Source organism: Rhinatrema bivittatum, chromosome 1 (genome assembly GCF_901001135.1).
Source record: "Rhinatrema bivittatum chromosome 1, aRhiBiv1.1, whole genome shotgun sequence".
In the NCBI taxonomy this organism is placed as follows: Eukaryota; Metazoa; Chordata; class Amphibia; order Gymnophiona; family Rhinatrematidae; genus Rhinatrema; species Rhinatrema bivittatum.
Window position 1 is genome coordinate 833,287,823 of NC_042615.1, and position 12,386 is coordinate 833,300,208.

At 46.3% G+C, this 12,386-nt stretch overlaps 1 protein-coding gene across 1 annotated transcript in view; it reads left to right on the forward strand.

The window, feature by feature from the left end:
• The window catches only part of LOC115082581, a 55,775-nt gene that overhangs the window by 33,791 nt on the left and 9,598 nt on the right, over positions 1-12,386 (forward strand). Inside the window, exons 3-4 of the mRNA XM_029586801.1 lie at positions 8,380-8,586; positions 9,132-9,238. Of these exons, the coding sequence (XP_029442661.1) occupies positions 8,380-8,586; positions 9,132-9,238 (314 nt within the window). The remainder of the gene's footprint in view (positions 1-8,379; positions 8,587-9,131; positions 9,239-12,386) is intronic.

Here is a 12,386-nt window from a genome sequence, read left to right on the forward strand (position 1 = left end):
ATCGGATGACGTACGAGGAGAGATTGAAGAATCTAAATATGTACACCCTGGAGGAAAGGAGGAGCAGAGGTGATATGATACAGACTTTCAGATACTTGAAAGGTGTTAATGATCAAAAGACAACGACAAACCTTTTCTGTAGGAAAAAAATCAGCAGAACCAGGGGTCACGATTTGAAGCTCCAGGGAGGAAGATTCAGAACCAATGTCAGGAAGTATTTCTTCACGGAGAGGGTGTTGGATGCCTGGAATGCCCTTCCGGAGGATGTGGTGAAGACCAGAACTGTGAAGGACTTCAAAGGGGCGTGGGATAAACACTGTGGATCCATAAAGTCAAGAGGCTGCCAATGAAGAGTGGGTGACTCGCCAGAATGATGGCTACTGCCTGGAGTCAATACCCTTATTAAATAAACATACACATGCTTACTGTGACTCCAACATCGCTCTAAGCTTCAACAGCAAGAGGAAATGTGGAAAAAAGGATTCACACTCACAAAGAGGGAGTAGCTGGCTTGTTACGGCGGTTACTACCCCAAATCAAAAAAGCCTGATACTTCACTTTCAATGCATATACAGCATAGTTCTCTGATTCAACGGCAGGGGAGAAGAAAAACTGATACTTCACACATCCAGCAGAGCTCTCTGCTTCAACGGCAGGGGAGAAGAAAAGAGGGTTCACACTCACAAAGCGGGGAGTAGCTGGCTTGTTACGGCGGTTACTACCCCAAACCAAATGTGCCTGATACTTCACTTTCGATGCACATCCAGCATGGCTGTCTGCTTCAACAGCATGGGAGAAGACTGATACTTCACGCATATCCAGCATAGCTCCCTGCTTCAATGGCAGGGGAGAAGAAAAACAACCAATAAGGGCTGTATAACATAGTCTGGGTAAAACAAATAAGCATGGGTATAGCTTGCTTATTGCGGCGGCTACTACCCCTAACTAATCAAGCTAGATATTTCACTTGGATGCAGCTCCATTACATTAAAGGTGGGGGTGGAAGGGAAATAGAACCAAGAGCTAAGAGAAACAGATAAGTATGAGAGAAAAAATGTGTGAAGCTTACTGGGCAGACTGGATGGGCCATTTGGTCTTCTTCTGCCGTCATTTCTATGTTTCTATGTTTCTATGTGTTCTGCGTTTATTTAGGCGGGAAGAATTGGAGCCTCTTATTCCCTTCGTTCTTCAAGAACTGGGAATTGACCCTCCCCCAGAGGATTCTGTCGCTACAGCTATGACTCCAAACGCGGACCCAGTCCTGGCGGGACTTAGGGCCTTACCGCGTTCCTTTCCTTTTCATCCCATACACCGCTTGCTCCTCCTCAGGGAATGGGAGTCTCCTGAGTCTGGACTTCGTGTTGGGAGAGCTATGGATAAGCTATACACTCTCCCTGAGGACTGCTTGGACATTTTAAAAATTCCCAAGGTGGATTCGTCTGTCACAGCTGTGACAAAGCGTACTACCATCCCAGTGGTGGGTTCGACTGCTTTATGGGACATTCAAGACCGTAAGCTTGAATTTTATTTAAAGCGCATTTTTTAAGTTTTGGCTCTTGGTGTCCGAGCAACAATTTGCAGCAGTCTTATGCAGTGGGCAAGCCTTAGGTGGATGCAGCAGTTACTCAGCACCCAGGACCTCCCGTCTGCACAGGCTGAGCAAGCTGAACGTTTGGAGGGTGCTATTGCTTATGTGGCGGATGCTCTGTATGATTTGCTTCGGGTCCAAGCTAAAGCTATGGTGTCAGCGGTTTCTGCCAGACGTCTTCTCTGGTTGTGCAATTGGTCTGCTGATGCTTCCTCTAAGGCTCGGTTGGGCAATCTTCCTTTTAAGGGCAAGTTGCTTTTTGGTGAGGACCTGGAGCAGCTTATTAAGTCCTTGGGTGAAAACAAGGTCCATAAGCTGCCAGAGGACCGTCCCAAACAGTCAAGGTCTTTTGTCCCGTCTCGTTCTCGCTTCAGGGGCAATCGCCGTTATGTCAGCAGAGCCCGTGGTTCTTTTCCCAGGGGAGGAGTATCCAGGTCCCAGTCTTGGTCCCATTCCTTTCGTGGACGCAGTGGTTTCCGTGACGGCCATCAGCAGTCCACTTCTTCTAAGTCTACCCCACAATGAAATGCGGCCGGTCCATTCCTCCGCACGAAACTTAGGTGGGCTTCTTTCCATGTTTCTCAAGGAGTGGGCCAAGATCACTTCCGACCTCTGGGTCCTCGACGTGATAGAGCACGGCTACGCATTAGATTTTGCCAGACACCTTTTGGATCTCTACATCGTTTCCCCTTGCGGCCGTTCCAAGCAGCCTGCGGTTTGCCACACCTTGCTCAATCTTCAGGAATTGGGGGCAATCGTTCCGGTTCCAGTTCACGAAAGGGGCACCAGCCAATATTCAATTTACTTCGTTGTTCCCAAAAAGGACGATTCGTTCCGTCCCATTCTGGATCTCAAAAGGGTAAATCGGGCCCTCAGGGTTCCCCTGTTTCAAGATGGAAACCCTGAGGGCAGTGATAGCGGCGGTTCGTCCCGGGGAATTCCTCACTTCTCTGGACCTGAAGGAGGCTTACTTCCACATTCCCATTCGTCAAGATCATCAGAAATTCCTTCGTTTTCAGATTCTAGGTCAGCACTTCCAGTTTTGGGCTCTCCCGTTCGGTCTCGCCACTGCTCCCCGCATCTTTACAAAGATCATGGTGGTCTTCGTAGCAGCTCTTCACCGGGAAGGAATTCTGGTCCATCCTTACCTGGACGACTGGTTGATAAGGGCCAAGTCCGCCGCTCTCTGCTCCCTTGCAGTAGACAGGGTTTTAGCCCTTCTCACGTCTCTTGGCTGGGTAGTCAATTTCTCCAAAAGCACTCTTCGACCCTCTCAACAACTAGAATTCCTGGGCGCCCTTTTCAACACTCGAGTCGGGAAAGTTTTTCTTTCGGACTCACGAACACTCAACTTGATCAATCAGTTGAACACTTTCATCACTCTCCCGCTTCCCACGGCGTGGGATTACCTCCAGGTTCTAGGAACCATGGCTTCCACGATTGATCTCGTTCCTTGGGCGTTTGCTCATATGCGTCCTTTACAAACAGCCTTGTTGTCCTGTTGGAAGCCAATATCCGAGGACTATCAGGAGATTCTTCCTCTTTCCGCATCTACTATCACCAGCATACAATGATGGTTTTTCCCGGCTCACCTTCTCAAGGGAATGCCTCTTTTGACTCCCTCTTGGGTCATAGTAAAGACGGACGCCAGCCTCTCCGGCTGTGGGGCTGTCTGTCAGTCTCAAACCACTCAAAGGTTATGGTCCCCTTCCCAATCCCGATGGCACATCAATCGCTTAGAAGCCCGAGCTGTTCGTCTGGCCCTCAAGTTTTTTCTTCCTCTGATTCGTCACAAAGCTGTCCGAGTACTATCAGACAATTCCACCACTGTAGCTTACATAAACCGACAGGGCGGAACTCGGAGCCGTCTGATGGCATTAGAGACCAGCAAGCTTTTTCTTTGGGCAGAGAGACACTTGGATCATCTGGCGGCTTCCCACATAGCGGGGAGGGAGAATGTTCAAGCCGACTTTCTCAGTCGTCAGCATCTTGATCCCGGCGAGTGGGAGTTATCGAACGTCGCGATGGATCTCATTGTGCGCAGGTGGGGTCCCCCTCACCTAGACATCATGGCTTCGCTAGCCAACGCAAAGACTCCACGGTTCTTCAGCCAGTGGAGGGAGCATTGTTCAGAAGGGGTGGACGCGCTAGTTCTTCCCTGGCCCTCCAACGTTCTTCTCTACGTGTTCCCTCCGTGGCCATTAGTGGGAAAAGTCCTTCGGAGAATAGAGCTCCATTGAGGTCCGGTCATTCTCGTGGCTCCAGAGTGGCCTCGGAGACCATGGTTCACAGACCTGCTGAATCTCTCGGTGGACGGTCCTCTCCGTCTCGGTCATCTACCCCATCTTTCGAGGGTCGTCCGGTCGCCTCTCATCCTGATGTTGTTCGTTTTCTAAGAGGCGCTAAACATCTGAACCCGCCTGTTTGGTCTATTTGTCCTTCGTGGAATTTAAACTTGGTGCTTCGTGCTCTTTGTTCGGCTCCGTTCAAACCTCTTTGTCGTGCCACTCTTAAGGACTTGACTCTTAAGACTGTTTTTCTGGTTGCTATCTCTTCTGCCAGGAGAATTTCTGAGCTCCAAGCTCTATCCTGTAGGGATCCCTTTCTCCGTTTTTCGGATTCCGATGTCTCTCTAAAGACTGTTCCTTCCTTTTTACCTAAGGTTGTTTCATCTTTTCATATTAATCAGTCTGTTGAACTTCCCGCTTTTTCACCGGAGGAGATCTCTGCCTCCGGTGGTAACGATCTCCGTCGTCTCGATCTCAAAAGAATCTTGTTGCACTATCTTGAAGTTACCAATGACTTTCGTCTCTCTGATCATTTGTTTGTCCTATGGAGTGGACCCAACAAAGGTAAGCAAGCTTCTAAAACTACTATTGCTCGCTGGCTGAAGGAGGCGATTTACTCAGCCTACATTTGCAAGGGCAGGCCAGTTCCTGAAGGTCTGAAAGCCCATTCTTTGCGTTCTCAGGCGACTTCTTGGGCGGAGTTTCAATCTGTGTCGTCTCGGGAGATTTGTAGGGCGGCTACTTGGAAATCTCTTCATACCTTTGCTCGTCATTACCGACTCAACGTTCAGGCTCCAGTTTTTGGTTCCTTTGGTCGTCAGGTTCTTCGAGCGGGATTGTCTGGATCCCACCCTTTGTAGGGAAGCTTTGGGACATCCCATGGTCTGGACTGATCCGGGTACGTACAGGGAAAGGAAAATTAGTTCTTACCTGATAATTTTTGTTCCTGTAGTACCACGGATCAGTCCAGACACCCGCCCGTTCTTCTCTTATCCGTTCGTTTTTTCCTTCTTACAGGAATTTTTGTCTTTTTCTTGATCTCCTGCGTCATATGTTTTTTGAAGTTCACTGTTTAAGGCACCGGAAGCATCTTTTGATGATCAGGGGTAGTTGTACAAGAGCGCTTAGTTACACAGTTCTTTTGTCCCAATTGTTGGGTTATTTAGATATTTTTATTATATTTATTACTTATTCTGGTACTTGCTTGATCTTATACCTTTCTGCTTTGACAATAGTTATACTGAGGGTTCCGGGGTAGGTTCTGTCCTTATATGGGCAGCCTCAGAATTCTGAACTGTCTCCACCTGCTGGAACGGGGGCTTAACCCATGGTCTGGACTGATCCATGGTACTACAGGAACGAAAATTATCAGGTAAGAACTAATTTTCCTTTTGAAGTCATGTGTGTTCAGTAATCATTTAAATATTTTAAGCAATTGTAACCTATAAAATGTAGACTTAACTGTTTCAGATATATGGGCGTCCATTGATAATTTAGAGACCAGAATTACTCCAAAATAATGAATATTTCTTGTAATTGTGATATTATGCCCATCAATATCAATTGAATCTGGTAATGAATGTGACTGATTACTAACACTGGAGAGAAGCATAATGTCTGTTTTTTTTTTGTCATGTTCAATGCTCAGATGGAGACTGAGGCCAATACTTTTGTGTTTGTTCAATGGTTAAAAGACAGGAAACAGAGAGTAGGATTAAATGGTCAATTTTCTCAATGGAAAAGGGTAAACAGTGGAGTGCCTCAGGGATCTGTACTTGGACCGGTGCTTTTTAATATATATATATATAAATGATCTGGAAAAGAGAAAAATGAGTGAGGTGATAAAATTTGCAGACGACACAAAATTATTCCAAGTTGTTAAATCACAAGCGGATTGTGAAAAATTGCCGCAGGTTCTTGCGAGACTGGGCATCCAAATGGCAGATGAAATTTAATCTGGACATGTATAAAGTTATGCAAATAGGGAAAAGTAATCCAAGCTGTAGTTACATAGTAAGAATGACAGCAGAAAAGGACCAATAGGGTCCATCCAGACTACCCAGCAAGCTTCCTTTAGTAGCATCTGCCGCACCATGCAGTTTATCCCAAGGTTTCTCTTAAGGTTACTAACTGCCACTCCATGCAGTTACCCCCAAGCCTTATGATAAGAGTAGTATTATTTACAATCAAAAAATTACTGCTAGCAACATTTTTACTGGGTGAGCAGCCTTCTTGAAAATTCAGACAATGCTGCTTGATGCTCTTTGCTTTTGAACTTGGTCGTAAAAGCGTCCTGTGCTTTTCCCCTCAGGTCTGTAGGAGTACTCTAGACTATAAAAGTTGGAGCCTATGTTGGTTGTGTCCTTTATCATGGAAGTTGTCATCTTTAGGCTAAGCAGAGAGTGAAGAGGTGTGTGTATGTGTGTGTGTGTGTGTGTTTGTGGGGGGGGGAGATTGGAGGCAGTTTGAGTCAGGAGTTAAATGTGGCAAAGACCTAGTGAGGGCTTTGAGGCAGGGGAGTTTCTCAGATTGACATAGGAGTCTTGCTTGTGGAAGGTGGTCAGTATGAATATGAAATGTATAAAGTTGGCACGGGCACAGGATGTTTTCCAGAGATGTTCCACACAGTAGGAACTGGAATTTAGGGAACAGATTCTAGGGGTGACCCAGGGCTGGCATTTAGTACACCTTAGAGAATAGGAAAAGGGAGGAGGAAGAGTGCCTGAAGCAGAGGAAAGTATAGTGTTGTAAGAAGAAACTGCCTCTTCATCAGACTCTGACGATGAAGTGTAGGAAAGATGAGACAATGGTTGAAAAGCTGCAAAGGAGCAACTGAGGCAAAGCTGCAAAGGGCAGCAACTGAGGCAAAGCTTGGAGTTTCATAAATGGGTTATGGTGACTGGACGAGATAGTGGGAGAGGGTGGGCAAGTGAGAAGTTATCAGATGATGGTCAGAGGGGGAAAGAACTGAGGTTTAGGAGTTTGATAGAGAGCAGGTAGAAGAAAGGAGTTGGTCAAGGCAGTGGCCAAAGTGGTGAGTAGGAGTGGTAGAGCATAGTTGGAGGTCAAATGAGGCTAAAAAAAGGAGCTGGAATTAAAAGGGTCATCGGCATAGAGATTAAAGTCCCCAAGAATGAGGGCAGAGGAAGTTGGTGGAAAGAAGATGGAAACCAGGAGCTGAATTCATTGAGACAGGAGAATGGGGACTTATCATGGTGTTAATAAGTGACAGCTATCCAGAGAGGTAGTGGGATGAGACCAGGAAGGAAGAAAAAGAGAGACTGAGGTAGAAGAGGTTGAATCCTACAGCCCAAGACCTCTCCCATGGCCAACCAGCTGTATGGGAGAAAGGTTAACTTCCATGATAGAGGGCAGCAACTGAGGCAGAGTCCTTAGGGGAAAGGCAAGAAGGGGAGTGTGTGAGAGAGAGAGAGCTCATGACATAAGCAAGTTTCTTGCAAAAAGAGCCAGCATGAGAAAGGAAGGGGGATAGAGGAGATGGAAGAGATAATTGTTTAATGTGCAGAGATGGGCTGAGAGATGACTGAGTCACCCTCACACATGCTACCTATGGACAACAGGAAGTTGCAGAGGCCAAGCAGGAAAGAAATATGGGGCAAAAAGCTAAAACGTAGTGGAATTAATATTCAAATGGTTTGTCTGGCTAATTTCAGACTTAGCCGGACAAACTGTGGGCTTTTAAAATTCCCATGCTCTGAGAGCCTCCAAGTAATTAGATAACCTGGAGGTGGTCCAGGGCATTCTGGGATGGAGTTAAATGAGCTAGATAACTTATCTGGTCACTTCGGAGAGCACGCCTAAAGTTAGCCCGATACTAGGGCTTATCCAGCTGTATTCAGTGGGGCACAGTGCTCCTCGGAAAATCTGGCTGACTTTAGCTGGAAACCTTGTCTGCACCCCGAGCTGCTGAATTTCGGGCACAGTGGAGGTGTTAGGGAATGTTACAGTGTTATAAAGAATCATGTTGGGATACAGGGGAGAATTTTAACATTGCAGAAAAGTCATTTCATTCAGGAGCTGTTTTCAAAGCCGTTCCCATGGGTAAGAAGTGCTTTCCCTGTGTAAATCAGCCATCAGGGCAGCTGAAATCTCATGCGCTGTGGAACAATATGCAGACGTTCCTGGCGCTTGTGTTGTGGCTGGAAAGGTAAACAACTTGCAGATCCGCTCATTTAAATTCCCGCATTGTGCTGGATTTCTGAGCTTGCAGATAATACATTTGGTGCTCTGGCCATTCGGCAAAAGCTGGTGATTTCTCTGTTGACCTCAAGTCTGCCACAGAAAAACAGACCCTGCAGCCCAGAGTGGAGAAAGAGCTATTAGAACAGGCAGGGTAGGACAACATTTACAATCAACTGAATCCTTTAAGCATCCAGTGCACTTTATACAGAGTCTCGATACAAACGGTGTGCCAGCCTTCCTTTATACAGAGGCATTTCTCATCTCACTCTTCTCTCTCCCCTGCCCATGTGCCTCATGAAGCGAGCCAGGTGGAACTTATCACTTCAATGTGGTCCAGAACCCGATCCCTACAATATCTGCATTGGAATTGGCATTGCAGCAGACATCGCCGGAGAACCGCGCTACGCTGGAGAAGATGGAGAAGAAGGGACTGGCTGTGAGCGTGCTGTCTGATCATTACTGGACGGCCCTGTCTAATGGATGGGACAGTCCCTCCTCCACGATCAGGTGACAGCTGTTCTCATCCCTTTCTTACAGTCCTGCACTCATTCACTTTCTGTCCATCTTCGGTAATCCCTTCATACTCTCATATTATTATCCTATTCCTTCATCCATTCATTCTCTCTCTCCATCTTTTAATTCATTACTCCAGTCACTGCCTTTTCCTTCTTTCCATGCCTCCATCTATGCAGTCATACTGTCACCTACACCTCATTCCACTGTCATTCATGTCCAATCAATCCATTAACCAGTTCCCCGTTCATTCAGCCATTCCTTCAGCATTCATTCATTTCAATTTAATTTCTGAATTTCAAGCCTCCAAGTGAACTGAATTGAATCTTGCAAACTTCAGGTGCATAGTCTCCCACAATCTAAATAGGGAAAAGTCCACAGCTTACCTCTACCACTGATACTGGACAAGAGACCCCTACATCCGACTGGAGAAAGCCATCAAACGTCTTCTGTACAATAAAGGAGGAAGGGAACCTGAAAATCTCATGTTTAAGGGGAATAGAGTCGAGCTTTACTCTGTCTTTCATTTCTGATTCTAGATCTCATATCGCTAATGAGCTAGTGAATGGGAGCTGGGAGAAAGCCCTGAAACTGTCCCTGATCAGCACCCATCCACGGGCCTCAGAGAGTCTGAGAGAGGATGCAGGTAACACTGACCCACACTCATACTCTACAAAAGCACCACCAATGTGCTCGCCTGATTGAACGTAATCTTCAGATGACATAGTCCAATATAGCAGCCAAGGTGATGGGAAGTCAAAAGTCCAAATCCTGGATATTTAAAACAGGGACAGTATCTGAAGGTGGCATGGTCAAGGGGGGAAGATATAAGTGGCATGGAAGGTCAGTGGGCTAAGTGAAAGCGAGCTAGAGAAAAAGTAAGAGAACTGAACGCTAAGAAAGTAAATGAAAGAGAATAAAGAGACCAATTAGGTTTCCAAAGAGGTGGCTGAGATAGTAAGGGCATAAAGAAAGATTAGATTCAAAGGGTACCATGGTTCTCAGAACTTGGAGCACAGGAAGGAATATAAAGTCAAGTAAGAGTTGAGGAAGGCAAAGGTGTGATTGGAAGGAAAGATGGTTGAAGAGTGAACGTGAGGAGACAAAACATTTTTTGGCTATGACAATAAGAGGAGGAAGAGCAAAGGCGGGATTGTAAGATTAAAAGGAGACGAGATAAAATCAGTTAAACAAATACTTCTGCTCAAAAATCACTGAAGAAAGGTTTAGAGAAGGACCCTGCATGTTAGAAAGATTGTATATGATAAGGAGATGCCATTTATAGAAGAGAGTGTTTGTGCAGAACTAGAAAAAATGAAAATGAAGCATGCGACCATACGGGTATGCTCTAGGATATTAAATGAGCTTAGAGAGGTTTTGACAGCCCACTGAAGAACCTGCTTCAATGGATCTTTGGAGAGGAGTTTGATTCTGTGCAATTGGAGAAAGGTGCATTTTGACCCTCATTATAGAAATGGTACTAAGGAGGAGGTCAGTAATTACAGAGAAACAGTTTTACCTATTAATCTCTTATCTTGTGTCCAGTCAGACCAGTCCAGATGCACATTTATGCTCTCCTACCAGCAGATAGAGACAAAGGAAAACAGGTTTGCTGATGTCACCTCTTATAGTGTCCTATGCTGACCTAAGCCTGCCAATTTTCAATGTAACAAGCTAATCAACACAACTTTCCTTCTCCAACTATGAGGCTTTCATGAGAAGGCAACTAAAATGAGCCAGCAAAACCAAGGGAGACAAATTTGAGGAAATAGGCCCATCATGGCCAAATAGAAAATCATTAATCCTGAACATGTTTACCAGGATTTACTTTGAAATTTTGAATCAGAAATGCCTGGGGAGCTTCTGGAAGATCAGAAAAGTCCAGGATTGGTCTGGTGGGACTCAAAGAAAGGAACATTATCAGGTAAAACTAAATTTTCCTTCCTTTATAACCAGCCAGACCAGTACAGACACATCAGATGTACTCAAGCTACCCTTCATCTGGGTGGAAAACTTCCTTGATCTTAAAATCTCAAGCCAAAACTAACTTCTTCCCTGGCTCAGACATCCAGATGATAATGCTTTGAAAAGGAATGTAAGGATGCCAGCTAGATACTCTACAAATCTCCCCTGGGGAAACCATCCAAAGCTCTGCCCGTGGCATAACCTGAGCCTTGGTGAAATGCATCCTAAGTCTCTTGGGTAATGGCAAAACCTTAGCTAGATATGCTAAACCTATCGCTTCCTTAATTCAGTGAGCTATGGAGAACTTAGAAACTGCTTCATTCTTACTGAATCCATTGAAAAGAATGAAGAAAGTGATCTGATATTCTAAAGGTAGTCACCACCTTCAGATAATGAAGAAGAGTTTGGTGAACACCAAAATGGAGAAGCTGATCATAATCCTTCTGACAGGATTCCCTCCTGAAGGATGGAAGAATCACTTCCTGATTAAGGTGAAATTGTGACACCACCTATGAAAGGAAGGAAGGAACCTTACAAATAGATTCTCTCTCTCTCTCTCTCTCTCTGTGGCTCCATTTATCCTAAGGGCCCTCTGGCTCTCCCTCTTGTTGGCTCCCATGGACAATCACTTTAGTGGGACCAGCAATGGCAAAAGCAGTTTAGGATCCAGTGGTCCCACAGTGACAGCAAGAACTGATGAGGGCACAGAAAACTCCCGTGGCTCCGAAGGGGCAGCCCCACTGCTCCAGGCTCCCAGCAGTGTCGGGTTCTACATTCTTCTCTTCTTCTTTGCTGGCTCACGAGGTCTTTCTTCCATCTGAGCGACCACACCACCATGTGCACTCCGAGCTTGGCTAGCTGCAGGCAAAGGAGGTACAAGTGACAGACTCTTTGAATAACTTTGGGTTGGGCTGTGCTGAGGCAGTACCTAGGCTCAAGTCCTGTGCTCCTTCAGCTCTCATCCAAGTGCCAGGTACAGCTGGGTCTGGAAATTGCTCCTGAATCCTGCAGCAGCCGGAGGCACCAATCACAGAAAGTCTCTGTCAGACAGATTCTTCTGCCTCCTGGTTGTTGAAGGGGTTTCTTTTCAGGGCCTTGCAGCTCCTCACAGTCCCAGATGCAGGCCATTCCCAGGACACCCTCCAGCCAGATCCTAGTTCCAAGCTGATGTCAGGATCTGCTGATGTTCCTCCACCAGGAATGTCACTCTCATCCATCCCCTAATGAGTTGCACACATGTTTCTTCTTTGCTTGCCCCTTCACAGATATACAAGGGCCATCTTGGCCCATTGATGTCAATAGGTCACACACTGAAAAGCTGCAGTTTTTACAAAATTCACAAAAATAGTTTTGGAACATAAAATCTTCATTCCCCATTGGGTTCCTGTTTGGATGCCATTTTTGTAACCACCTTTGGCAGCTGCAGAGTTCAAGATTCATCCAGTGAGGAACAGCAATGTCATAAGGCTCAAGGGGATTAATGCACCAACAAAAAAAAGACACAGTGTTGCGATCCCCCCTGCTGCTGCGCTGCAGGAGGTCTCTTACCTTCCTCCAGAGGCCGCTCTGAAGCCGGGGCCTCGCCTGCGCATCATCCAGGACTTGCTCCAGGGCCTGAGAGGCCTAGCTGCTCCTGAGGCATGCCTGTGGCTTGCAAGCCTCAGCGTTTGGACTTCCTGCTTCCAGCCACGCCCGTTTCTCTAGGGGCTGGCCCGCAGCTCTCTACCCTAGTTATAGGACCAGCGGTGGGCGGTCCTGGCAAGCTCCTCCCAGGGAGTTGCCTTCTACCTCCAGTATTTAAGGACTTTCTGTTCACTGTGTCTTGGCCT